This window comes from Filicampus tigris, chromosome 17, assembly GCF_054856515.1.
Source record: "Filicampus tigris isolate MCC_2025a chromosome 17, RoL_Ftig_1.0, whole genome shotgun sequence".
In the NCBI taxonomy this organism is placed as follows: Eukaryota; Metazoa; Chordata; class Actinopteri; order Syngnathiformes; family Syngnathidae; genus Filicampus; species Filicampus tigris.
This window is the reverse complement of record NC_141233.1, coordinates 11,848,557-11,872,048: the sequence shown is the minus strand read 5'-3', so window position 1 is coordinate 11,872,048 and position 23,492 is coordinate 11,848,557. Positions and strand designations below refer to the sequence as shown.

The 23,492-nt window shown below is 41.7% G+C and overlaps 3 protein-coding genes across 7 annotated transcripts; all 3 read right to left on the bottom strand.

Moving 5' to 3' along the window:
* Nucleotides 1–293: 293 nt before the first annotated feature.
* On the bottom strand, nt 294–5,814 carry LOC147133387 (immunoglobulin superfamily member 11). 2 transcript variants are annotated; one of them, XM_086012820.1, is made up of 7 exons: nt 4,205–5,814; nt 2,241–2,395; nt 2,085–2,151; nt 1,881–2,012; nt 1,472–1,627; nt 637–759; nt 294–553 (listed from the first exon to the last, which is right to left on the bottom strand). In XM_086012820.1, the coding sequence occupies exons 1-7, from the start codon at nt 4,344–4,346 to the stop codon at nt 345–347; spliced, it is 984 nt and encodes a 327-aa protein (XP_085868946.1). In that variant the 5' UTR covers nt 4,347–5,814; the 3' UTR covers nt 294–344. The 2 variants fall into 2 exon arrangements, with proteins under 2 accessions (XP_085868946.1, XP_085868947.1); XM_086012821.1 differs by having other exon boundaries at nt 294–550.
* A 158-nt stretch (nt 5,815–5,972) lies between these two features.
* dlat (dihydrolipoamide S-acetyltransferase (E2 component of pyruvate dehydrogenase complex)) lies at nt 5,973–13,151 on the bottom strand. The gene is made up of 14 exons (XM_086012818.1): nt 12,712–13,151; nt 11,668–11,769; nt 11,468–11,592; nt 11,200–11,356; nt 10,243–10,369; nt 9,968–10,149; nt 9,175–9,337; nt 9,036–9,103; nt 8,770–8,874; nt 8,484–8,591; nt 8,277–8,395; nt 7,683–7,845; nt 7,457–7,593; nt 5,973–6,791 (listed from the first exon to the last, which is right to left on the bottom strand). The coding sequence occupies exons 1-14, from the start codon at nt 12,970–12,972 to the stop codon at nt 6,662–6,664; spliced, it is 1,947 nt and encodes a 648-aa protein (XP_085868944.1). The 5' UTR covers nt 12,973–13,151; the 3' UTR covers nt 5,973–6,661.
* A 508-nt stretch (nt 13,152–13,659) lies between these two features.
* LOC147133385 (dixin-like) lies at nt 13,660–23,423 on the bottom strand. 4 transcript variants are annotated; one of them, XM_086013146.1, is made up of 21 exons: nt 23,171–23,423; nt 22,397–22,526; nt 21,399–21,524; nt 21,025–21,256; nt 20,430–20,531; nt 19,068–19,162; nt 18,880–18,983; nt 17,995–18,078; nt 17,697–17,750; nt 17,566–17,616; nt 17,338–17,442; nt 17,201–17,254; nt 16,910–16,981; nt 16,779–16,841; nt 16,633–16,707; nt 16,118–16,264; nt 15,335–15,392; nt 15,150–15,240; nt 14,940–15,048; nt 14,755–14,834; nt 13,660–14,662 (listed from the first exon to the last, which is right to left on the bottom strand). In XM_086013146.1, exons 1-21 carry the CDS (start codon nt 23,231–23,233, stop codon nt 14,653–14,655), a joined length of 1,905 nt encoding a protein of 634 aa, XP_085869272.1. In that variant the 5' UTR covers nt 23,234–23,423; the 3' UTR covers nt 13,660–14,652. The 4 variants fall into 4 exon arrangements, with proteins under 4 accessions (XP_085869272.1, XP_085869273.1, XP_085869274.1 ...); XM_086013147.1 differs by having other exon boundaries at nt 19,068–19,156; XM_086013148.1 differs by having other exon boundaries at nt 19,068–19,129.
* Between the last annotated feature and the right edge of the window lie 69 nt (nt 23,424–23,492).

Here is a 23,492-nt window from a genome sequence, read left to right as displayed (position 1 = left end):
TTCCTCTTGAGAGTGTACTGTATACTAAATTAAATGTACATTTATAGCCCCTGTACATGTGAGTCTCCTGTGAAGAAAAAAAATGTACGTAATGTGACTGGCTTGAAAGTCGGAAATGTTTAACTTCATTGCACGTGCATCATTTTTTTTCCCACATGACCCCTGTCCCCCGCAGGGAACATAATGACTTTTTTATCAGCATTTTCTGACGTTTTTTTTTTTATTTCGATATCCTTGGCCCCCCCCCCCAAGGGGAAAAAAATCCTAGCTCTGTGAATGAAATGTCACAGTCATAATTTGGAGCATTTATTGGAAAAATCAGCATGTGAGCTCACTAAAACTTCTTACACGAAGGAGCGCTTCATCAAGGACGGGGTGTAGCGGATCTCATTGTAGCCTTCCTGCTCCTCTTCCTCCTTGGAGACCCTCCATCGGCCGTCCTGACCTGTACGATGAAGCCACGTCATGAGCACCAGCAGGGCCAGCAGCATCAGGCTCATGGACAAAGTCAGCAGCACCCCCTGCAGGATCCCTGAGGAACTCCCAGCCACTGCTGACAGGCACAGTGGTCAAAAGCATCAGTGTGGTGTGAAAGGAAGCAAAGAGGATTATGGGAGGGACAAGAGTAATAGTCACCGCTGTAGACGGACAGGTTGACGTAGCAGTTCTCCGTTCCCAGGAGGTTGGAGGCGGAGCAACGGTACAGGCCGGACGTTTGCGAAGACACGTTGACGATCTGAACTGAACCTGACAGCTCGCCTGACAAATAATTATAAGGTATTCAATACAGCACTTCTATGCTGGATATCTCAAAGATTGGGAGGATATATCATGACTGAAAAATGGGAAGCATAGTGCGCTTGTGGTGAGCTTGTGTGCCTCACAATTCTGAGGTTTGAGCACACCTGCGACCCTACAAGTGCTGTAGAACATGTTTTGGGGGGTTTTTTGGAGGCGGGGCTACCTATGTAAACAACACATTTAATACCTTTTTTGGGGGGGAAGGGTAGCTATGTAAACAACACATTTAGTACCTCGCTGGAGTTCCACAAAGCTCTGTTCTAAGGCTTCTACTTCTTGTTTCTGACAGCCAAAATAAGTGATTGTTGTATGTCGCCTACTAAATGCTGATGAAGACCCTACAGAAAATGTGCTTTTGTATTGTGTCACGGGTCATTCAAAATCAATGCTTTCTTGTTTGGGCATCGGCGAAAGTCCGAAAATGTCTTTTGAAAATGGTGGTGGAGCACTTAAAGATGGAATTTAAAATTTGACTGAAGTAACCTCTGCCATCTATTGTCTTATGTAACTCAAATGTATAGGCCACTGAAAACTGGAGTGGGCTTCATTTCACAACCACGTCTTCTGAAATCAGATAGCATTCAAAATGGCTAGGGTTCTTGCTCTTGTATAGAAAGTGTAACTGTCAGTGTTTCAGTGTGCTTTATAAGAATAAAGATCAAATTCTGACCCTCCATATTGATGGGTAGTGAAATTTCCTCAGGGTTGAGTTTATCCCAGCGGAGCTCTGGAGTGGGAATGCCCTCGGTAACCGAGCAGGACAACGTGACGCTGCCCCCGGCGTCCATGTCGCCGTCCCACTGGCATGTGGGCAGCGATGGTGCCACTGTGGGCATAATCAACAGACGGACGTGTCAACATTGATTGTTATTAGCATGCTAAATAAACCCTGACTCATTTCTTTCTTTTTTTTTTTTTTTTTACTTCCACTCTCTAAAGGTTATTTTCACCTCAATTTAGTTGTACGCAGGTGACAGTAATGGTGAAAAAAAATTGAGTTTCATCTTGATGTTGTTTTTTATATCACAAAAACTTATCATTTGACTTTTTTTTTATGCACTTTATAAGAGTGCATTTACCTAAAACAGTGAGTAGCAGTTCTCCTATGCCGGGATCTGCTGTCTCTGGAGGGTTGTTGACCATGCAGCGATAAATGCCAGCGTCGGACACGCGAGTGTCGTTCACCATGATGTCTGCACTCCATGGGATACCTGACAAGCATATGGGTCACCTTTTCTCAATTTGTCTAAGATCGAAAAAAAAAAAAAAAATCATGGTTATACCTGTAAAGCCCACCCTTCCAATGAGGGAGGGGTCTTCTATAATCTGGCCGTGATCATACACGATCACCTGCAAAATCAATGAAGGAATTGTTGCTCTCTGAATCGTGATGTCATCACATTTCTTCCAGGAAAACTAAGAATAAAGTGTGGGTGGACCTGGATGGGGGATTCCGGACTGGAGAAGGGAGCCATGGTCCAGATTATGTTGAGTCGGGAGAGGGGGCTGGAAGTGAAGAAGGAGCAGGGCAGGATGACGAAATCCCCTCGGACCACCTCCATTGCGGATTCCCTCATTGTCACCCTCAGAGCATCTGAGGAAAGAAATGAATGAGCAAGACGACTCACAACAGAGCCTTGTGGAACTCCAGCAACATACTGAATATAACTGATTAAAAAAAGGTAATTGTCCACATTCATACCCTCTAAGCGCCCGTGTTGCGAATGAAATTAAAGTCCACACGCTGTAAAATCAATGATGACGATAATCATCTTATATGATATTTTCAGTCAGATGGTAGCATGACTATTAATTTGAAGTCATAAGCATGAACGAAAATCAGTTCATATCTTGACTCCTGTACATTGTTCTTTGGTACAGGAAAACGGTGATCAAGTGGATCACATATAGGCCTATATAATTTTGGCGAAATGAAACGAAGCAGTCAAGTGAGCATTAAAAAAAAAAAAAAAAATGGTGCGTGTCATTGATCCACTTTTTCATGTCCTCATTTCCTTCTGATCCAGAAATAATGAACCCGCCCTCCCCCCTTCTCTCATCTACATTTTTGTGTATCTGTGTGTGTGCACGAGTTGTTAATTGAACGTGACAGCTCTGACGTGGAGCCAAAACCAATTGCAGGCGGAGTGGAAAAACAACCCACTTACGCACTCTCAAACATCCTCCCAGCATGTTCGTATACTAGCATGCAGCATACAGTATCATCCAGTGCTAAAATAATACTGGGATTAATTACATCATGTGACAACACCATAATATTAGGAACAGCTCCCATTATGATGCTATTCAGGCTTCAATTTAACAGCAAATTATAATCAGAGATGGTTTTATGTGTCTCTAAAAGTATTTTTGATGCTGATTGAAAAAAAAAAGTCTTTACTTTTTTCTATCATATGAGGTTTATTTCCATTTTTTGTATTCAAGTTAGACCTATAAAAGTTTGCAAAATAAGGATTTTATCATGCATTGCAATTTATAGCTATGACGTTTCAGAAAAAAATCCACCTGTTGCTGACCCTAACCCTTAATTCATAAATATTATTTAATATAATTGTATTTTACATATCATTATTATTATTATTATTATTATTATTATTATTATGAAAACCTGATGTGCCACAGAAAAAACAAAGGCAGATTCAGAATCAGCGCAAAAAATAATCTAGGAAAGTTTACATGCATCTCTGAAGTAAAAAGTTCGTAAATATTTGTTGACCAATGTAATGATTACGTAAAATATGTTATAATAATTAAAATGAATAAATAACAAAAGTGTACTTAATGGTTGAAAACAAATCGTTCTAAAAGATTATATGCAACTGTTGTTCTTTTTTTTCAAAGTTAAATAGAACTGATCAGTACTTAAAGAGGTAGTCAACCCAAATATATTTTTTTCCAGAAGATGTTCTATGCAGGCCCACTAGTCTAAACACGGCATTCTGATTAATATTGCGTTTGTGGAATATGAGAAATCCGCCTGTTTTTAGCTAGCACAGGGGGCGGCCATTTTGTATGGCTCCGCTTCGGAAAACAGGTGAGCTGTGATTGTATGTTATCTGAGCCAGGAGCAACTTTGATGTCATCTTCAGTCGACAGAAGTGACAAAATGGCTGCCACCTGAAATGGCTACAAGTGAAAAAAAAGAAAAAAATATGTTTGGGTTGACTTCTTTAAAAAATGCACTGAATTAAAGATAAAAAATTAATAATGATGAAATCACTGTAACAGTATGCAGTTCGAACATTTTCGCATAGTAGTACTCGTACCACATTTTGAGAATTTGGCCAAGTAAATAAATTCGTCTGTGACAGTGTCAATCAAGAGCCTGTATTGTCATTCAATGTTGGATTTTTGGGGGGGGGGGAAAGAGAAGCGTACTCACTTGTCCGCAGGGTCGTGAAGCACACGCACAGGGTCCAGAATGCGCTTCGTCCAAGAGCACCCATGGCTGACAGCAAGCAGTGTGAGAAACAAGCTGGCCTCTCTCCTTCCCCCCTCATGAGCCAAAAAAGAAAACTAGGCATGCATGATTAATGTATTGAGCAACGCGGCCTCACCTCACCTCTCATTGTCAGCTTGGTGGAGAAAACAAAAGCGGCATTATTATGACACAGGACATTATCAGGGAACACTATTAGGATATGTTATTCGTTAGTGCTGACTCAATAAGCGCAGATGTTTGTTCCATTACATTCCACATGCCACAACAAGCATCAATATTTATATGTTGTCATACAACGCAAGCCATGGTGAGGTGGCTGCAGGAATTGCTGGCAAGTGCTGGCTGTTTAGTGCAAGTGACAACAATCGGCTGTATTCTTGCTATATTGGTATGATCTTCAACCAAGTCAATAAAGTTCTTGCTCTAAGCTTAAATGTTTTCAGGGTGGCGGTCAGTCGAAAATCCCATCAAGAACATAGAGGCAGTGATACGCATTGATTCGACTTGGTAATTTGCACGTATTGAATCACACCTTTTTTTTTTTTTTTACCAAAAGATATTCAATACAGTCAGGACCTAACTTTTAATTGGCCTAAATTCGTAAGACTTTGATAATTAATTAATCATTTACAGATCTTGTTGAACTTAAAATTGTCAGAATTCCACACTGTCAACAGTAAATTGCAGATTTTTGCAGTACTCCATGAAAACAGAATGTCTTTGTGGTTTTTCAAAATAAGACATCTCCAAACATCTGCTTTTACTTTGAACAACAGTGATCAACATTTTCACCTATTTTCTGACATCTCCAGACCAATCCAGTAATAAACTGTTTCTGCACTGTCAATTTGAAGTAATGTCTTGTTATAGAATAAAGAATTAAATCTTATTTTTTATATACAATTCACCACTTAATAATCATAATACAATTGACTATTAAACAACATCTAGTTACAGTCCTGAGGTGTGCTATTAAATAGGTGACAAAAACATGTTTGTGACTCCTGGTTGCCAGGCAAATACAGCATGCGCATGGTTTTCATGTACAATAAAAAATGCAATTGATCAAAGTGCTGTATCTTTAAAAATGCATTTACAAAGTAGGATTGTAATAGCTTTGTATTTTTTCATTACTAGTTTTTATCCCATTTGGACTTGACTTTTTTTTTTCAATTCTGTTCATTTCAATTGATTTCTATTTTGCAGAACATGCATGGTTTCAGTTTAGTTTTTTTTTTTAATATATGGAGTATTTGTCAAATGCAAATAAAAAAAAAGTCACTAAGAAATGTGTAATGAAGTATTTGACCTTCCTTTCCTTCTTCCGTACTGAAATAAATACGCTTAAAATGAGCCCCGATAGCTCATGTATATTTTCATTCACAAAGAAATGGACATTTTCACTTTAATTATATGTAATTTGTTAGTTTTTGCTGGGTTTTTTTTTTCTTAAAGCATTTTTGTTTCATTTTATTTCATTAATGTAAATGGTTTATTCAATTTTTGTCTTAATTATTTTACAAAGACGCTAAGAACACACAAAACACATGCAATATTATCTACTGTATGCGTTTCCTTGGGTTACCGGCTTCCCCATATTCCCAAAACATGCAGTGTTTAATAAAAGCTCTAAATGGTCTATTGTTGTAAATAAAATACGAGAGTAAATTGTTGTCTGTCAGGCCTTAAATGAGTCTCTGAGCACACATTTGACCGCTCTCCATTTATTTAAAACACACATCCAGCGGTAGCTTTGTGCGTTTCAGCTGTGTGAAGGACAGAAGAGTTGACTGAGGCTAGAAAATTAACATGGAGCAGAAAGAGAAGACAGTTATTGGCAAATATGTTCAGCACTTCCTCAGGTGGGTAAATACATTTTTCGGGGGGGCTGTACAGATAAGAGTATTCTGATATACGGTACGGCATATACATTACTATAAAATGTACATACTGTAGTACTTAACACGTGTGAATATCGTGGCTGCTTTTCTCAAGCTTTTAGCCTGCAAACATAGCAGGGACACACTTTCGGTTTGCTTGCCTTTATCGCATTCACGCCAGGCACAAATCGTTGGGAGTAAATTTGATCTCTGATCGGACATAATAGTATAACATTTCCCTTTGCACAACATAAGTGTTTCGTGGCCTTGTATGCTAAGATGAATTACACCTAGGTTTCTCTTATAACACGGACTTTTAATAAATAGAGAGACAAAGGGAGAGGGACTGGAGATGGGAGCGGAGTGAGTTTGGCCCCTCCATCTTTCAGGGTAACAGGAAGTGACCTGCTGGCAGGCCAGCCAATCGCAGGAGGGTCCAGAGTGTTTTGCCCACCGATCGAATCGCTTTGGCGAGGAGGCCCGTGAGCGCGATCGGGGGCGGTTCGCCACAGTCCGCTCACAAGAGCATGGTGACGGGCTTCTCCAGGAACTTGCGGAACTCGGCGAGCCACTGGGCGCCCACCGCGCCGTCCACCACCCGGTGGTCGCAGCTCAGTGTCACAGACATCATGCTGGCTACGTCAAAACTGAAAAACAAAGCATAAGCCTTTAGTGGACAATACGGCCTTCAAATTTATAGTTTTCTTTTTTCACAAATATCACATTTTAATACATTTCCCTACATTTGCTATTTTATCCACCCATCTAGGATATGCTTCGCTTCTCCTGATACCAAACAAGGCGTAAAACTGTTCTTCCCCGAGCATTAACTTTCACAGAAAGACTAGAAATAATATATTTTTCCTTCACAGTTAGTTAAAATAAGAGCTTCCTCTTGGAAAAAAATTTCTCTTTATTTTGTCCCTATTGCACATAGAACCTCAATGGAAATGTACCTGCATTTCTTTACACAGTTCAACTGCAAATAAATAAATTAATACAACTGTATTACACTTAAAAGTCAAAAAAACACTGAACTGTACTTAGACAATGTACTGGATTAAAAACAGGTTGAAGTCACTTCAACTCCATGCACAGTTTCCACATTTAATTCAGTGTTGTTTTTTTAGTGTACCACTAGAGGGCGCTTGTGCACATGAGACACTGAGAAACAATGGCACAAAACCAATGATTCCTCCCTACCTCGGCTTTGCGGTGCTGATCATACAACATATCTATAAATCTACGATCCACGCATGCAGCATTTTTTAAAAAATATATAGAGACAATCAAATACAAACTTGACACATACCCTCTTTCGTTGTCGGCGGGCATGAGGCGCTTTTCAGAGCCTCCCACAGCGAGGATGCAAGACTGGGGAGGGTTGATGATGGCTGAGAAGTTCTTGATGCCAAACATTCCCAAATTGGAGATGGTGAACGTGCCTCCCTGGTGGTGGTGGCGGGGGGGGGGGGGGGGGGATATTAGCGTAGAATGTCAGACACTTCTCCCGTAAATTGCACGACTACAATTTGTACCTGGAACTCATGCGGCTGCAGTTTGCCGTCCCGTGCTTTGGCGGCGAGAGCCGACACGTCGACGCTGATGGCGGCGAGTCCCTTGGTGTGCGCGTTGAACACGATGGGCGTGATGAGACCATTGGCCGTGCTCACTGCCACGCTCAGGTCCACCACGTGGTTCCTAAAAGAGAGCAAACGTGCAAAGTTGGGAGGTACATTTGATTTATACAGCATTTGGACTCGCAAAGTGCTTTCCGTGGTAAAAAGACAACAGTTAATACGCAGTCACAAATAGAATTTGAAATGTTGGAAAGGTTTGATGGGAAATAACAGGAATTCATGCCTGGCTAAGCAACTTTTTTTTTTTTTAAAGTCTTCAGGAATGGGATAACATAACGCTATCAAGAGTCCTGTAATATTTTTTGTACTACAGGAATTTAGCATGGTTTTTTTTAAATGGTTGATTAAAATGTACGTTTTCCATGTTGTATCTATGTAAGCTGTCATTGCATTTTGTTCACGTACTAAACTTCTTTTAACTATGTAGACGGAAAAAAAAAAAAAAAATCTAACTAGTAGTCTGTGCCTGTGAGCAATGTTGAAGCTACTCACTGGCGGATGACCGTATCCATCCAAGAGGAGTTGCACTCGGGCACCTTGAGGCAGGCCAACGCACTGGCTTTGATGATGAAGTCATTCACACTGAGCTTGATATTTTTGGCTTTCACCTCCTGGCCAGCACAGATCACAATTGTTTGAGGTGATCTTGTCATTCATTCTGCAACCTCATCAATCGTCAGTCATCAGATCATCAAGTACCTCGTTGAGCTCTTTCCTAAGCTCCAGCACTTGGTCCATGTTGACATCTACAGAGAGGTAATAGTGGGGGATGGTTTGCTTTGACTGCATCAACCTCTGAGCGATGACCTGCAAGAGGTGGGAAAAAAAAAAAAACATCAACAAAGGAAATCAGATTGCAAGCGTGTGTTGTGTGTGTGTGTGTGTGTGTGTGTGCGTGGGGAAGCGTGAAGGCGAAGAAGCCAGAACAAGGCTAAGAAGGACGTAAAGCGGCTGCCCCTTTTAAGTCAGGTGTGTTTGCTCTCACCTTGCGGATGTTGCTGATAGGGATGTCTGTGAAAGTCCCGGCTGGCGCGGCAGGAACGGCAGCAGGTGCCGGAACAGCCGGAGCGGCGGCCGCAGCCGGAGCGGCCTGTCGAAAGGAAACAGAATGACATCAAAATTCATGAGGCTCCATTACACAGACGTGGATGCAACATCCGGCCAGCCGCTTCCTATCGCCTTTGGTTCCTTAAGAGTCGCAATCTCAATCGCGCAAGCTAATTGTAAAAGTTTAACTGAAGTGCAACTTACTGGTGCAGCCTTCGCTGGAACAAAACTGTCAATGTCTTTCCTGGTAATGCGTCCATCAGGCCCAGAACCTGAGAAAGCAGAGTACATATTCTCATCACATTCCTGTGGAGGGCCGTACTTGTGATGAATGTGGACTCACCGGTAATCTGCGCCAGGTCAAAGCCTTTCTCTGCAGCGAGTTTCTTTGCTAGTGGGCTTGCGAACACGCGGCCCTTCCGGGGCGCTGCGGCTGCGGGGGGGAAGGAGGGTGCTGCGGTGGGGGTGGCGGCCTGAGTTGGTGGCGCAGCGACAGGCGCTGCTGCCTGCATAAAGAAAGCGTTGGGTTACATCAGTTGAAGTATTTCTACAAAAGGTACCTTGACTTTCGAATGTCCAAACGTAGACGTTTGGAGAGCATCTGCTTTGAGTTGTGAGCAAAAATTGGACTTGTGATTCAATTTCCGCCACTAGATGGCAGCAGTGAATTTCACAACACGTGTCTGCCATCAGTTGTGAAAGTGGTTGGATATTGTGCTTGCATTTGCAGTTTGTTCAGGTATTTTCCAAATTTCTACTTTCAAACCATGGGTCGTCAGAAATTAAGTGCTGAAAACGAAGAAGCGGATGATGTCCAGGTGATGATGACTAAATAAAGATTGAAATCATAGAACAACATCAGTGAGGTGTGCGTGTCGTCAGCTTGGCGAAGTAGTAATGCTATGTACTATACTGAAGCAGAATTTAAAATGAATAAGAAAAAATATAATGAATAAAATAAAAAATAATAAAAATAAATAATAGTCTTTTTTGGCCCCTTAATGCTTACAAAAATGAAAATATGAATTTATTTGCTTTGTTGAGAGTGTGCCTTTGATATTGACAAACGAAGGGATAAAGGACAATCTCAGATAACAGAACAAGATGGACATGCTAACACTGTGCATGTGTCTTACTGGTGCTGGAGCAGGAGGAGGTGTTGAAATCTCTGCAATGCCTGTTTCGACATAGTCCTTGAAAGCAGCAATGTCGCTCTCCTTCTCTACGATGATGCAAAGCGGAGTTCCTAACGGGACATCGCGCGTCCCCTCGGACACCATTATTTTGGCCAGATACCCCTCCTCCTGCACCTCGAAACCTCAACGTGACACAAAGGGGGACACAATTGAGTACGAGTTGGATAGAAACAACAACTTCCGGGCCGCTGTGTCCAAGGACGTTCGGGCTTTACCGATGGTTGCCTTGTCCGTCTCGATCTCGGCCAGCAGGTCTCCCTCGCTGAGCTTCTCGCCAACTTTCTTCTCCCAGCGCTGCACCGTGCCCATCGTCATGGTGGGAGAGAGGGCGGGAAGTGTGATCTGCAACACGCACACGCTCGAAAGGTTCACTTTTACAACTATATTACAATTGACCAATCATGGACATATTCAGAAAAATATACTTTTTAAATTGCTTTTATTTGAATTGTTCTCTGGGGAGCCTGCCGGCCCACCCATGGATAGGAAAGTCCCCAAAGTAAATGTTTTGTTATCTGCCTATTTCTGAAAATGTGTAGTTAAGCGTGCCATTCTGAACCTCCACCCCACTGTTTTGTACTGTAACAGTGGTGCTAATTTGCATAATAAAAATAACACCCATTCCAAGTTCTTCCACTCATGACTTGTTGGCTAGGCCGAGCAAAGGTTCAGGGACACTTTCAAGCATCCGCACTATGATCCACATCCTCCACAGGTGCGATACAGCCTGCTACAATGACAAAAGCCAAAAAGTAAACGGAGCGGCAATGAGTTCTGTGGAATGCACAAATTAGCTTATCTAACAGTGCTGTTTTTCTTATTAACTTATTTCATTGCATACTAGAAATAAAACATACATATGTTTACATGAAAAAAAAATACAAAATGCAAATGAAAGGGGGCAAAGGGAAAATAAATTATGTTTTCGGCCCCACTTTAAAAGAGGGAAAAAAACATTTAGATTTCACAATCAAATTTCCCTTTCGCCTCTCGATTTAGATCAATCACGTGTGCTTGTGTACACGTGTACTTATACACATATTTGACCGCTCGGTGATTCATTGTGGTGGTGGTGTATAAAGACTAAAGCGTAATGTCTAAAATACTTCTGCACCTTGAATTTGTATCCCACAGCTAACCAACAACATTTCGAGTCACTTTAAGCGGCTCACCTTCAAATGTGTCGGGTAGGAGCTGCCTGGAGCAGCAGGTGGTGCACTTGCAGCTGCAGCTTGAGGAGGCGGAGGAGGAGGAGCCGCGGCGGCTGATGAAGAAGCAGACTTCAGCGAGTCCAATGTAACATCCTTAAATGCTGGAACGAGGTCTGGGCTGCAAGACGGACAATATAAAGAAGTGTTCAGTTGACTTTTTTTTGTTGCGATTGTAATTACCTCTCAGAATGTTCAACAGCAAGACAAAGAGTATTGCAGTGCTGTTTACCTGTCAACAGTGATGCAAATTACTGATCCAATTTCTACATCTCTGGTCCCTTCAGGAACAAGGATTTTGGCAAGATAGCACTCTTCCAGCATCTCAAATCCCACGGTGGCCTTGTCTGTCTCCACCTACAAAAAGACAACATCAATCATTTCTTTCCCTACATTCATACAGAGTACACACACGTCACACGATCTCCAAACCTCTGCTATGAGCTCGCCCTCGCTGATTTTGTCTCCCTCCTTCTTTTCCCAGCGAGCGATGGTTCCAGTCTGCATGGTGGGTGAGAGTGCAGGCAGCTCCACCTGTTTAACGTTGACAAACAGCACATCACTGAAAGCGCTGAAAAAGGATCGCCATGACCAATAACACATACTTCACAACATACCGGGTGATTCACAGCAGTTTCAAAGGTGATTTGTTAAGTGTCGATTCATATGTGGAGCGGGCTCAAGGTTTTCCAGAGGCTCATAGGAAAGGAAGGCTTTTCAAGGGCTTTTTTGTCCGACGCACAACTACACGATCAATTGTAGTCAAAAACACTTGATTATTAAAAAGGCGATCGTTGTTATTTCTAGTATGTACCTAATGCTGCATCGGACAAACATAGCACATATTCCAATATAGACAACTCAGAAGTGTCATAAATTTACCAAATAACACATGGTATGAAGATGCAACTACAACATAAGACATAGGAAGTCTGGACAATGCATTGAGTTGAGTCATAAGTAAACACTTATTAATTTGTCTGAAAATTAATTCTTATTCAATAAAAGTATCAAAAGTTTGGTCATCTATCTATGGCAGTGACGTAATGTGACAGGCAGGACAATTAATGTAAATGCTCTTCCGCTACCACCACTCATTATCATTTATTTCAGTTTTTACTTTTTGTGGCATTTTTCTTGCTGGCGTGCACGAGATTTTATTTTGATTTTGATCATTTAATGCAAAATATGTGCCTTGGTTCAATACAGGTTGGAAAACACTGTTAACCAGCATGTCATAGTTGTTACTTATTTCCAGCTGTCAGCTAAATGACAGAGTTTAAACCCACTTTTAAAACAAAAACCTCACAGGAGCTACTGTCAAATCTTTGCAATGGCAAAATATACATTGATTTGCAGTGTACATTTGAAGTTTAAGACGTGTAATGTAAGTTTCATCTCATGTCTCTGTGCTAGCGACGGAGGTCATGCTAAGTGAAGTGGATGCTATAGCAACCGGAAACCCGGTAACTGTACCTTCTGGTGCGGCGGCAGGCTGTAGAAACGCTCGCTCCGACAGCGAACAGTAAGCTGAGGACACCGCAGCAGCGCTCCCCTGTGACTGAAGCCCACGGTCGAGCATACTGCCCGGGAGCCGGCTACGCGGTGTAGCCGCCTCACACAGCCGGTTCCGGATAAGCAACGGGAGCTGATAGCAGAGGTGGCAGGCCCAGCTGGGAGGGCACCGGGACGAGGGAGCCGGGCGGACGGCCTCAGCCGCAGGATTAGACGAAGCATGTCGGAGCAATTGGATAACTGTACGGAGCTATGGTTAAAACAGTTACTTTACGCGTGCATGAGGAAAAACGACACTAATAAGCCTTCAGGTGCCACTCCTCACTTTCTAATGACCTCCTCCTGTCCAAAACACACCGCTTTCCGGCTCCCGACACGCACTCTCGTATCTTGGCTCAAAGTGTCGTAAAAACGGTTGTAACGCAAAATGACCGCCACCTAAATCGCTACGAAGCCAAGAGTGGGAAATACATAAATAAATAAATGTGTAGTGTTATTTTGTAGTAGTATCTAATAGTATCTCGTTATACAATCCTTTCTACATTTCAGTGTTAATTCCTCGCATTTTAGTTGAGCTTCAGCATTCACACATTGTCTAATTAATATAATGAACACGAATAGTGTATCATAAAAAAAATGCTATTCCTTTAATTTCCCTTTCAAAATATATAAAAATGCATAGATGGTAGAATACTGAATAATGTATATTTGTGAATAATGTGCTACTTTAATCATGCGCATTTAGAGCAGAAAAATCTCAACTGCACAGTATCATGCACAAAAAAGTGCCCGAATTATGTAGCTTCTGCCATCTTGTGGAAAAACAATTACACACACAAATGTGCCACAGCACAGTGTTTGGGAATTACAGTATTATGAAAGAAGAGCAAACTCAAAAAAATGAAACAATTGTATTTTTTATACGCCTTGGTTTTATTTTTTAATACACATTGAAAAACCAAATCCACTCATTTGTAAACGGTAAGTCATCATGTGTAGAATTAAAAAAATATTCAAACTGTACATTTCGCAGAATGTTATGGCATTCAGAAGGGTACATTAGATTGATGCATATTTCAATTGGCTTGTTGGAAAAGGAAACACACTGCAAATGGTAAGCATGAGTGTAACTTAAAGGGGTCCGCCATCATCCTAACATGGAAGCCGAGCACACACGTACACATTAACACAATAAATAAAGGTAAAGTTCCTTAGTTAGGTCCTGCTTTCTATGTCAAATTCATAGCACAGCGGCATTATTAAGGAGCACAAGCATTCCCATCTCATACAAAGGATTCTAGTCATCCTACCAAAAATAGTTTTTTGGGGGGGCGCGAAATACAAAACAAAAATACTATCTTTTTTTTTAACTAAACAGTATGTAAACAGTGCCATTCATCTGCATTTCTAATGCATATGAGTTACAACATGTATTCAACAGCTATTCACAGAAGCATGTCCAGAATGTTCACAAGCGAGGCAGTGAGCCACTTGAAACAAATAAACAAACAAAAACAAATAAAACAATATTAAGATGACATTAAGATAACGACGTGCCAATTCCAAAAGAATGTCCCATTATTTAATATGGTTGATAATACTGAAGACTTAAAATGACATGCATGTTGTAGGCCGAAGGATGAAATGCACTTAAACTAGCCATAGTTGCTTTAAAGACTGCAGTGCTGTGAAAACATGTTAGGTTTCGGAGTATTATTGAGACGCTGTCGTCAAGGCCCGGAGATAACAAGCACATGGTAACAAGGCACTGAGTTCTATGATATAATCAACATTTACACTACAGTGAGTTTAAAAGCTCAAATCTCTGACTGCTGAAGTATTTCTAAAAAGTTGAATCTCAAGTCGTCTCCTTCAAGGTTCCAGTTACATGGCTGTCTACACCTAAGAGGGTCTAAAAAGGTCAAAAGAAAGCACACAAACAGCTCAGCAATTACAGAAAAGAAAAAGGTGAGAATATTAGGAGAGCCATGTTGGTGGTGTTACCTGGATTCACCGTGGTCTTCCTCCACCCAGGCCACGATTTTGCCTTCCCAGCCAGGCACGATGGCTCCATCGAAGAAAACCTGTTCTCATACACACGGACGTACAGTATGGACACTGGATTTCACATAACAAATTCTATCGCTTTTATTGTTATGCTTTTGTCCCTCTCCACAGTTGTCGCTTACCTCCTCTTTCACAGTACCAAATTCCGGATCCAAGGCCTTAAAGTGGTATCTGTAGTTCCCCTCTTGATCCACAGCTGCCTTCACATCCTTGAGAGTCACCTCACCCAACCTGTACAAATGCCCCGCCCCCCATTATAACGTTCACATTTAAAATGTCTACCTTCTGGCATTTCACATGCACAAATATGCTGACGACAAAACTCAAAACACCTTTTGGGTATGTTGATCATAGAAGGTGTGGGCGATCTTCCTGTGAAGTACAGTATCTTAGTAGACGATGTGCTGTTGGACTGACAAACCTCTGCAATGAAACAAATGGGACATTAAGTAAAGACTCAAAATGCGTCGTATGCCTGAATGTGTTTCACAGAGGAGCACTAATTCACTCTACTTACTTGGCCAAGAGTCACAGTCACTGTTCTGGCCTTTGCGTCTGGGAGATTTCCCTCTAACCTGTAGTATGACGATACATGTTGAAGAAAAAACAAGCACAACAACGACACTCTGCAAGCATTGCCGGCGGCGGGATTCATTTTAAAATCGTATTGGATTTACCACGCTACAGAACTAGAGATGTGCACAATCAAGTCACAATCAAGCATTGTGCGCAATCACATTCTTATCCTAAGGGAGAGATGTCAGCGTAAAACAAGGGTGTCAAACTCATTTTTGTCGCGGGCCACATCGTACTTTCTGTTTTTCTCAGAGGGCCATTATAACTTGAAGCCATATAAATGCATGATTGCCTTATATTGTTACTTATACACAACAAATTGACTGATAACTACTTTTTGAAATCAAAGACAAGTAAAAACTGTTTGGGCAAATATTTTTAAATTTTAAAGAGGGGATTGGTAAAAAAAAAAATCTTGCAAAATCTCAGATCTCAGCGTTGTTAAAAGTGAAGACAATCTGAAAGAAACAAAGTCCACCCGTACGATTTGCCTTCGCGGGCCACATAAACGGATGTCGCGGGCCAGATCTGGCCCCCGGGCCTTGAGTTTGACACCTGTGGCGTAAAAGGATGCACACTAAAGTATTAATTTTTCAACTTCTGTCACGGAACTATCTTTAAAAATACAAGTGTGGTAAAAGTGTTCACAAAATCCAAAGTTCTGAATTCAAAATGAGCTCTCGGGTCGAACCTCCTAAAACAGACCAAAAACACACCCTCGTACCCGGTGTGTATGTGCGGCATGCAGTCTATCGATGAGTGACACGATGCCCTGCTCCAGGGTGTCCAGTGTGTGGTGCTGCGGGTCGTGGGCTCTGAAGTCGTTCCTCAAACTTCTAAGTGCATCTCTCAGCAGCTGAACCTCCTCTGCCTGCAAATAAGGCACAACCACACGCACGCGTTATATTCACCGACAATAACATTAGCCACAAGCTACCAAGATCCAACGCAAGAGCTCAGAATATGTCATCGACGCATTAAAAATGCTGCGTACGATTCGCTATATGGAGCTCTAGTATCTGCTTAGTCAGTGAATTGGATGATTCCATTTTTGGGGGTGGGTGGGGCTGGGAGGTACCCAAAGAGAGCCCACGTAAGCATAGAGAGAACAACACTCCATATAGGAAGGCCGGAGATGAGATTTCAGGCAGGTCAAATAATAGCAAAAGGTAGCTGTCATCTCCGTAACAACAGAAAGTGGGGCAGTGCCAAGGGCAAAACGGAGGCAAAAGCACTTACGCTTGATATGGAGGAAGCAGGATTTCCAGACAAGTAATAGCCATTGTTTTCAGTGCAAGGGGAAATCTGAGAAAACTGAAAGTTTATAGTTAAATACGCGCCGGATGTTCAGAATTTGGTAGCAGCGCAATTAAAATCAGTATTACCTGTTGTAGATCTCTATTCATTACTTCCTGCCTGATGCTGTTTTTCTCTTTTTGCAGCTCACTCTGCCAGAAAAAAAAAACACACTCCAGTTAGAGGACAAAATGCATCTTGTTGAGCGTGACGACTGTACCTGCTGCTTTTGGCTTTCTTCAAGTTTTTGTTTGAGCTGTTGCAAAAGTCTGTCCTTCTGCCCAACTTCCTTCTACAGTAACAAGGAAGAAAAGAAAAAGGAGGAAAGGTTAATAAGGTAAAAAGCCAACTCAAAGAGGAAAAACAACAACCAAATTCACCGTAAAAGAAGCCATCAATCCAGACCATAAAGTAAGAAATATTCACTGAGAATAAAGAAGTGTTTTTACGTAATGCCATCAGAAGAAAGCATGTTGGACAACAAAAGGTGTTGGGTTACGTTAGTGCACACCTTGCAGTCACTCCACAGGCGGGTACATTCCTCGAGCTTCCGCTGTAGCTCGGTCTAGGGGAAATAGCATTCTATACTTGCAATCAAAGCTTAAATTGAACACGGCGGTTATGTTCGACCAAAAATGTATTTCTTACCTTCTGATTGTTAAGTTCATCCTTAGCCATGCTGGCTCGGAGCAACTCTTGCTTCAGCTGAAGGATGGACGCCTCCTGAGTGCACAGACGCTGCTGCTGGGCCTCCTGGAATTTTCATCACATCAATAATAATGACCTTCATTTTACGAAGTTAACACGTCACGCACCAAACATTACAACGAAGCCATCGAACTGTAATGCGTTGTGTAAAAGTTGCGTGCATCTTGCCTTGATTCCTTGGAGGTTTCTCATCTCTTGCTTGCAGCTCAACAGCTCCCTCTAGATCGGCGAGTTAAATACGAATAAATCTGACAATCGCTTGTTGAGAAAAAAGTAGAAAAATAAAAAATAAAACATACCTTCAGCTCCCGGGATTCCTCCATACTCTGGTCCAAACGGCCGCGGACGACTACCTGGAAAGAGAGCGACAACAAATGGAGGAGCGTGAGAATGCACAGAAACTGACACCCGTGTCGCCGCTCAGTGTGTGTCAAGAGAAAGAAACGTGATCTGTGCAGAGCACGGAGAGCTCGGTCGGGCAGGAAAAAAGAGAGGGAAGACACGGAAAAGAAGAGATGATCCAACAGAAGTTAAAAAGTTTGAAGGAGAAAAAAATGAACGGATAAAAGGAAGTAGAAAAAAAAAAATTGGGTGTACCAGCCGCTGCTCGGGATGACCTTCGTCTAAACTGAAAGACAGGTCTTGCTCGTCCTCCGGCAGAGAGCCTTGCAGCAACAGGGCCTTAGGAACACAAGAGACATCCTTTGACATCGGGTGGTGATGTGAGAGAGTCTTGGAATCATAACTACCTACACTGAAAAAGGTTTCTGATGAATTTACTCAATTTTATTTTGTCAAGTGTTTGCACGAAATACAACCATCTGGATTAAGATACGTTTTTTTTTTGTTTGTTTTTTTTTCATTTTTTGAAGTAAACTATACATCTACTACAACATTTCAAATTTCCAATAAAAATAAGCTTTACAGATGCAATGCCCGCAGCATGTGTTGTGACCTGGTGGCATACTGCCATAATAAAGGTGAAGTACACCCACCTGGTAGCTCCAGCAGTTATTTTTATCCTGAGCGGAAAAAATGTTTGTTTGCGGTGAGGCCCTTTTTTTTTTCTTTTCCTTTTTTTTCAAACCGTAATTAATTGGAACGCAGCGTCCAACTGAACAGAGGACTCTATTGAGGAAATACTCAAACACAAACAAAATATCTGAGCTTGATGCACTTCCAGTGAGAGTTTCTAGCAAATGGGGTGTGGCTCGGCTGGTAGAGTGATCTTGAGGTTTAGAAGCTTTGTCAAGGAAAGAGATGTTACTCCCCCATGAAATACAGTAGATCTCATTAAACATTGTGCGACTGGGTGAATATTTTGACTTTGCATATCCGATAGGTAGAATGCGCTACATAAGTGAAGCTCATTTACAAGTTTGTCTATTTAGGCTGCACCAGACTGTACATCAACACTTGAGGCCAACGTGACTGTCAAGAAAAAAGCCATTCAAACAGGCAAAACACAAACCAAATGCCTACCTGCAAAGCCGCCACCATTTTACGTGTCTCCTCAACCTCCTTCTCCAAAGTTTCACCGATGGGATCTCCCCAGGTTGTCTCCGCTACGGTAACAGACGGCTCAACTTTGGGCCCATATAGACGCGCACCGATTAATCAGGACGCACAAATCTTGATCGCACGTCTTGACTCCGAGATGTGCCGCTTACCTCCGTTCTCGATATGTGTGCGCTCTTCTTCCTGGCGGTCTGCTTGAATGCTGGGTGGAGCTCTGGGAGATGGTAAAGGACTCACTGAGCTGACACTCGAAGGAAAAAAAAAAAAAAAAAAAAGACAAAAGATATCGCGTGCAAGTAAATCACCAGGAAAAAAAAAAAGTACTAACAGGTTGCTAAAGCAATACAATACATAACAGCATGTTGTATTTTTAATACAGTTCAATCCAAACACACACTAATGCCATCTGGTCTTACCATTTAATCTGCGTTCCCCCCATCTGACTGATCTGCGCTGTGTTCAACCCAGATCATGCTAATTTATCATCTTCCACACGCTAACACGAGTACGCACAAATACCCACACGCCCTCTGCGTCTTGCCAGTCACATGCTACCATAGCAACCGACGCGGCATAATCTGCAAAAATATATCGCCTAATGGATGCACACACAATGAAATGGCACAACTTCTAGTACTGCGGCACAAGTCGATGCGATCCAAAAAAAAAAAAAACCTTTATCGAATGAAAGGGCACCAGAATATTAGAAACGCCTCTCAATGCGATGCACTATCAGTTAAAAAAGATCGGACATGTGACTGAAGAAGATAAAGGCTGATTATTTTTGTTCCCTCTATCATCTGCCTCAGAACACGCACGCGCACACCATGTTACTAACCCATGCTCCATCGGGCATGACACACATACAAATAAATGGGAGACTGTAGTCTACTGTTCTCTTAGTGTGGAGAAGTAGGTGTTAAAGGCGGCAAATAGACATTTCTTCGCATTAACTGCAGGCAAAAGTTGGTACATTCTGCCCCTGATGTGAAAATAGCACACAGTTTCTTGGCTGTCATTTTAACGATGTGGGACATTACAGGCCACACTCTCTGCAGAAAAATTCATTTGACAATAAATGTTCAGTGTTAAATGCGGAGAAATCAAGAAAATGAGAGCTCCTTGAGTTCCTCAGTGAGCAGATTACAAATTTTGCACGTATTATTGAATATGTAGCTGCAGGCAAATCAAACCGTCAAACTGAATCACATCTGAAATGTAAAATGTACCATTAGAAATAAAACGAATTTGAAAAACAAAACAATTTCAAAACAATTTATTTTATTTTATTTTATGTGTTATTATTATTTTTATTTGTTTTGCTTTGTCTTTGTTTTTGTTTTGGAAGAGTTGGAAATTATAAGAAAAAGGTAAAAAAAAAACCAAAACGAATTTGTGTGTAAACTGCAAGAAGGACAAGGGAAAGGATGTTTATTGCCAATGTTTTCTAAATTTGAATTTCAACGTTAGTTGAGCCTTGAGACCATGATCTGTTAGTACACATATCTAATTACCTGTCGGTCTGTGCATTGTCCTGCTCGTCTGGGGTTCCTCTCTCATATTGCTTCACCAGTGCACGAACACACACGCTCTTGTCCACCTCTGACCTCCAGCAACTGACAGGTGAGCCACAAAGGAGATATTTGAAGTAATTGTCATGCTTTTTAGCAGCAAATGCAAAGAGCGGCCACATCTTTGGGTACACCTGGACAATCAAATAAGACGTGACAAGAGCTACAACATCAAGGCTCGGTTTGAATGACAGTCACTCACACCTTTGTTAGAGTATTATTGTGGTTGCAGTTTTCATGTTGGGAGGTGTTTTTAGTAATTAAGGCGGGGTATTTTGTAGCACTATGACAAGAGTTTCCCTTTTCAACAGCACTAGTTCCCTTTAGGGTCACAGGCGGGCGAGAGGTGGGCTACACCCTGGACCAGTCGCCCGGATTGACCCTAGATCATGCAAATTAGCAGACATGCTCACTACTCGCCACTTGTTGCCAAGCACGATGTAATAAAGCAATAAATCTAAGGGATTAGGATAGCAAAGGTCTCCAGTTTGACTTTGGAGGTTGTATAGCTTTTTATACATAATTGCGCCCACTGTACCTGTGAATGCGTGACGCGCTTGCAGGCAGTGAGGCGTCATATCGGGCTGACGCCAGAGTAGCAGCCGCACCTTGCGCAAGTGCCACCGTGGACAGAGGGTTGTGACAGGGTGCGACTGTTGTTGAGCCCCTCCCACCTCCTGAGGCAGCCCTGTGATTGGCTGAGGGCTTGAAGTGAGCAGCCAGGGCCAGAATGATCCTCATCACAGATTTCAAGTTACCTTCAACAATGTCTGCAGAAAGAACATGGTATGAATCATGAATTAAAGCATGCACGGTGTTTTTAACATATTTAACTTGGATAGTGATACAGATAATACCAATTCCAATGAAAACAATTCTGAGTCTATAGAAATTGTCTATAATACGACATACCTCTTGCTGAGATGTGAGGCATGCGGATATGTCTGGAGGAGATGAACTGCAGCACTTGCTCCACATTCTTCCGACTTTCTTCTTTGCATTGAGGAGCCACATAAACACCCTCAAGCACTTCCCCAGCTGCCACAAAGATCATGTAGGAAATAACATGGTGATACAAATAATATGATGTAAGCAGGGGCCATGAGGTTCATTATATTTGTTGACAGTGGGACATCTATTTGCAAGTGCAGAGTCGCCCCCTAGTGGTCATCTGGAAAAAGCGCCAAGGTTTACTCTGCAGTTGGTCCTGATCCTACTGCAAACAATTTGATCTTAATTAACATAATTATTTCTGAGTTATGTAAGTAATGCTGAAATTGTTTGCTTATAAGGATCTTGGCAAAAGGAAAAAAAAATATTTCCAGTTTGCCCACTAACCGGTCACAGCTCAACTTTCATTCTATAATCCAGTTGCGTAAAAATACTAGTTATTAGGTATTTCGTGAATGTTGCGCATGTAATTATAGTACAATTCTATTTACACACTGTTTCAACTATCCGTCTGTTTAATAAATTTCATATTTACACTGCCTTTTGGTGCTTTTGCCGTCAATTACAGTATTGCATTCTTCTTCATAAATTATTTTTCCATCTAAGAACCTTTTTCCTGTACAATTTCATATAGTTAGTTATTTTTGGGTTGGTATTATGTTTGGATATTGTTAGAGAATATGTGTAATTCTTTCCAACTGTGCACAGTAGTACATATAACTGTCTGTAAGCTCAATACACTTTGTATTGTATGTATGATTTGAACAGATAAATTTTGACCTGTAAACCATCAATGATTACTACCAGAGAGTTCAATTAATAGCTTCCAGAGAGTGTCAATCACAATTTTGACAATGTTGGTTTATAAGGAGCATATTAATCATTTGAAGGGTTGTAGCCTTGCAGCTACTCCATGATGTATGTATATAAATATATTGTGCAGGAGTGGATTTATTTACCAACTATTTCTATGAGCTGTACGAGAACCACTCCATCCTGCAGATCCCTCCTGAGGTCAGTGATGGGCTTCAGTCCAGATTTCCTCTTGAGCTGAGCGTTCACCCAGGAGATGTAGGTGGCCAGTTGTTGCTGTATTGAACAACATGGGGGAAAACACGCACACGTTACGGTTTAGTAGTTAATGTCGAAAAGATAACACGTATGTACCTAATGGGACACACGCACACAAGGCAGAAAAAAACCTAAACGGCCTCCTTTGTTTATCATGCCGGCCGACAACAAGGGTGGGGGCGGGGTCAGCCATCTGTACCACAACACCAAATCCATTTTTTAAATTTCATTTTAAAAGAAATAATTCAGAATATTTTCAAGGGTTTCAGTTGTGTTAAAAGTCACACTTTGCATGAATTTTAGGGGCTGCATTCCATTTTTTACGAGTCCCGTCTAATCACGTGACCACCGTTGTCCAGGATACACAACCCACCCAATGACACCACATTACAACAATTTTACTTGTACATAGTGCACCTTTTAGCCTATTGTGTGCATTTTTTTGTCTTGGTAAACTTACTCTTGACAAGCAAAAAGTGACGTATCTTTCTGTACAAAACTGTCTTGTTTTTTGGGGGGGTAAACTAACGACGTTAAACATTCATTGCATGCTCCGTATATTCAGATCACATACGTTTGATTCTCTCAAAACGACAGAGTTATTCATGTAATAGTAGTTTGCTCAAGCTAACACCCCCAAAGGGGAACCGGACTACCGTTACCTCGTTAAAGCCTCCGTGCAGCACCTCATCAAGCAAACTTCCCCGAGAAAGTGAGGCGATCATCTTTTCACTCGAAACCCCATTGAAGCCAGCTAAAGAGCCGGCTATCTATTTAAGACTAGAATCTCACGGTTACGGACGAGCCGTAACATCAGGCTAACTTAACAGCGCGGTTAGCGGTAGCCCTCCAAATGTCAAACATCGTTTGATGGACGGGAGGAGGAAACGAACGCCGTTAGTCAAGTTAGGCAACGACGTCAAGTCGAGCAGCCCACACAACTTTGTTTCCACTTCCTGCTTTAAAAATAAAACAAATCAGACC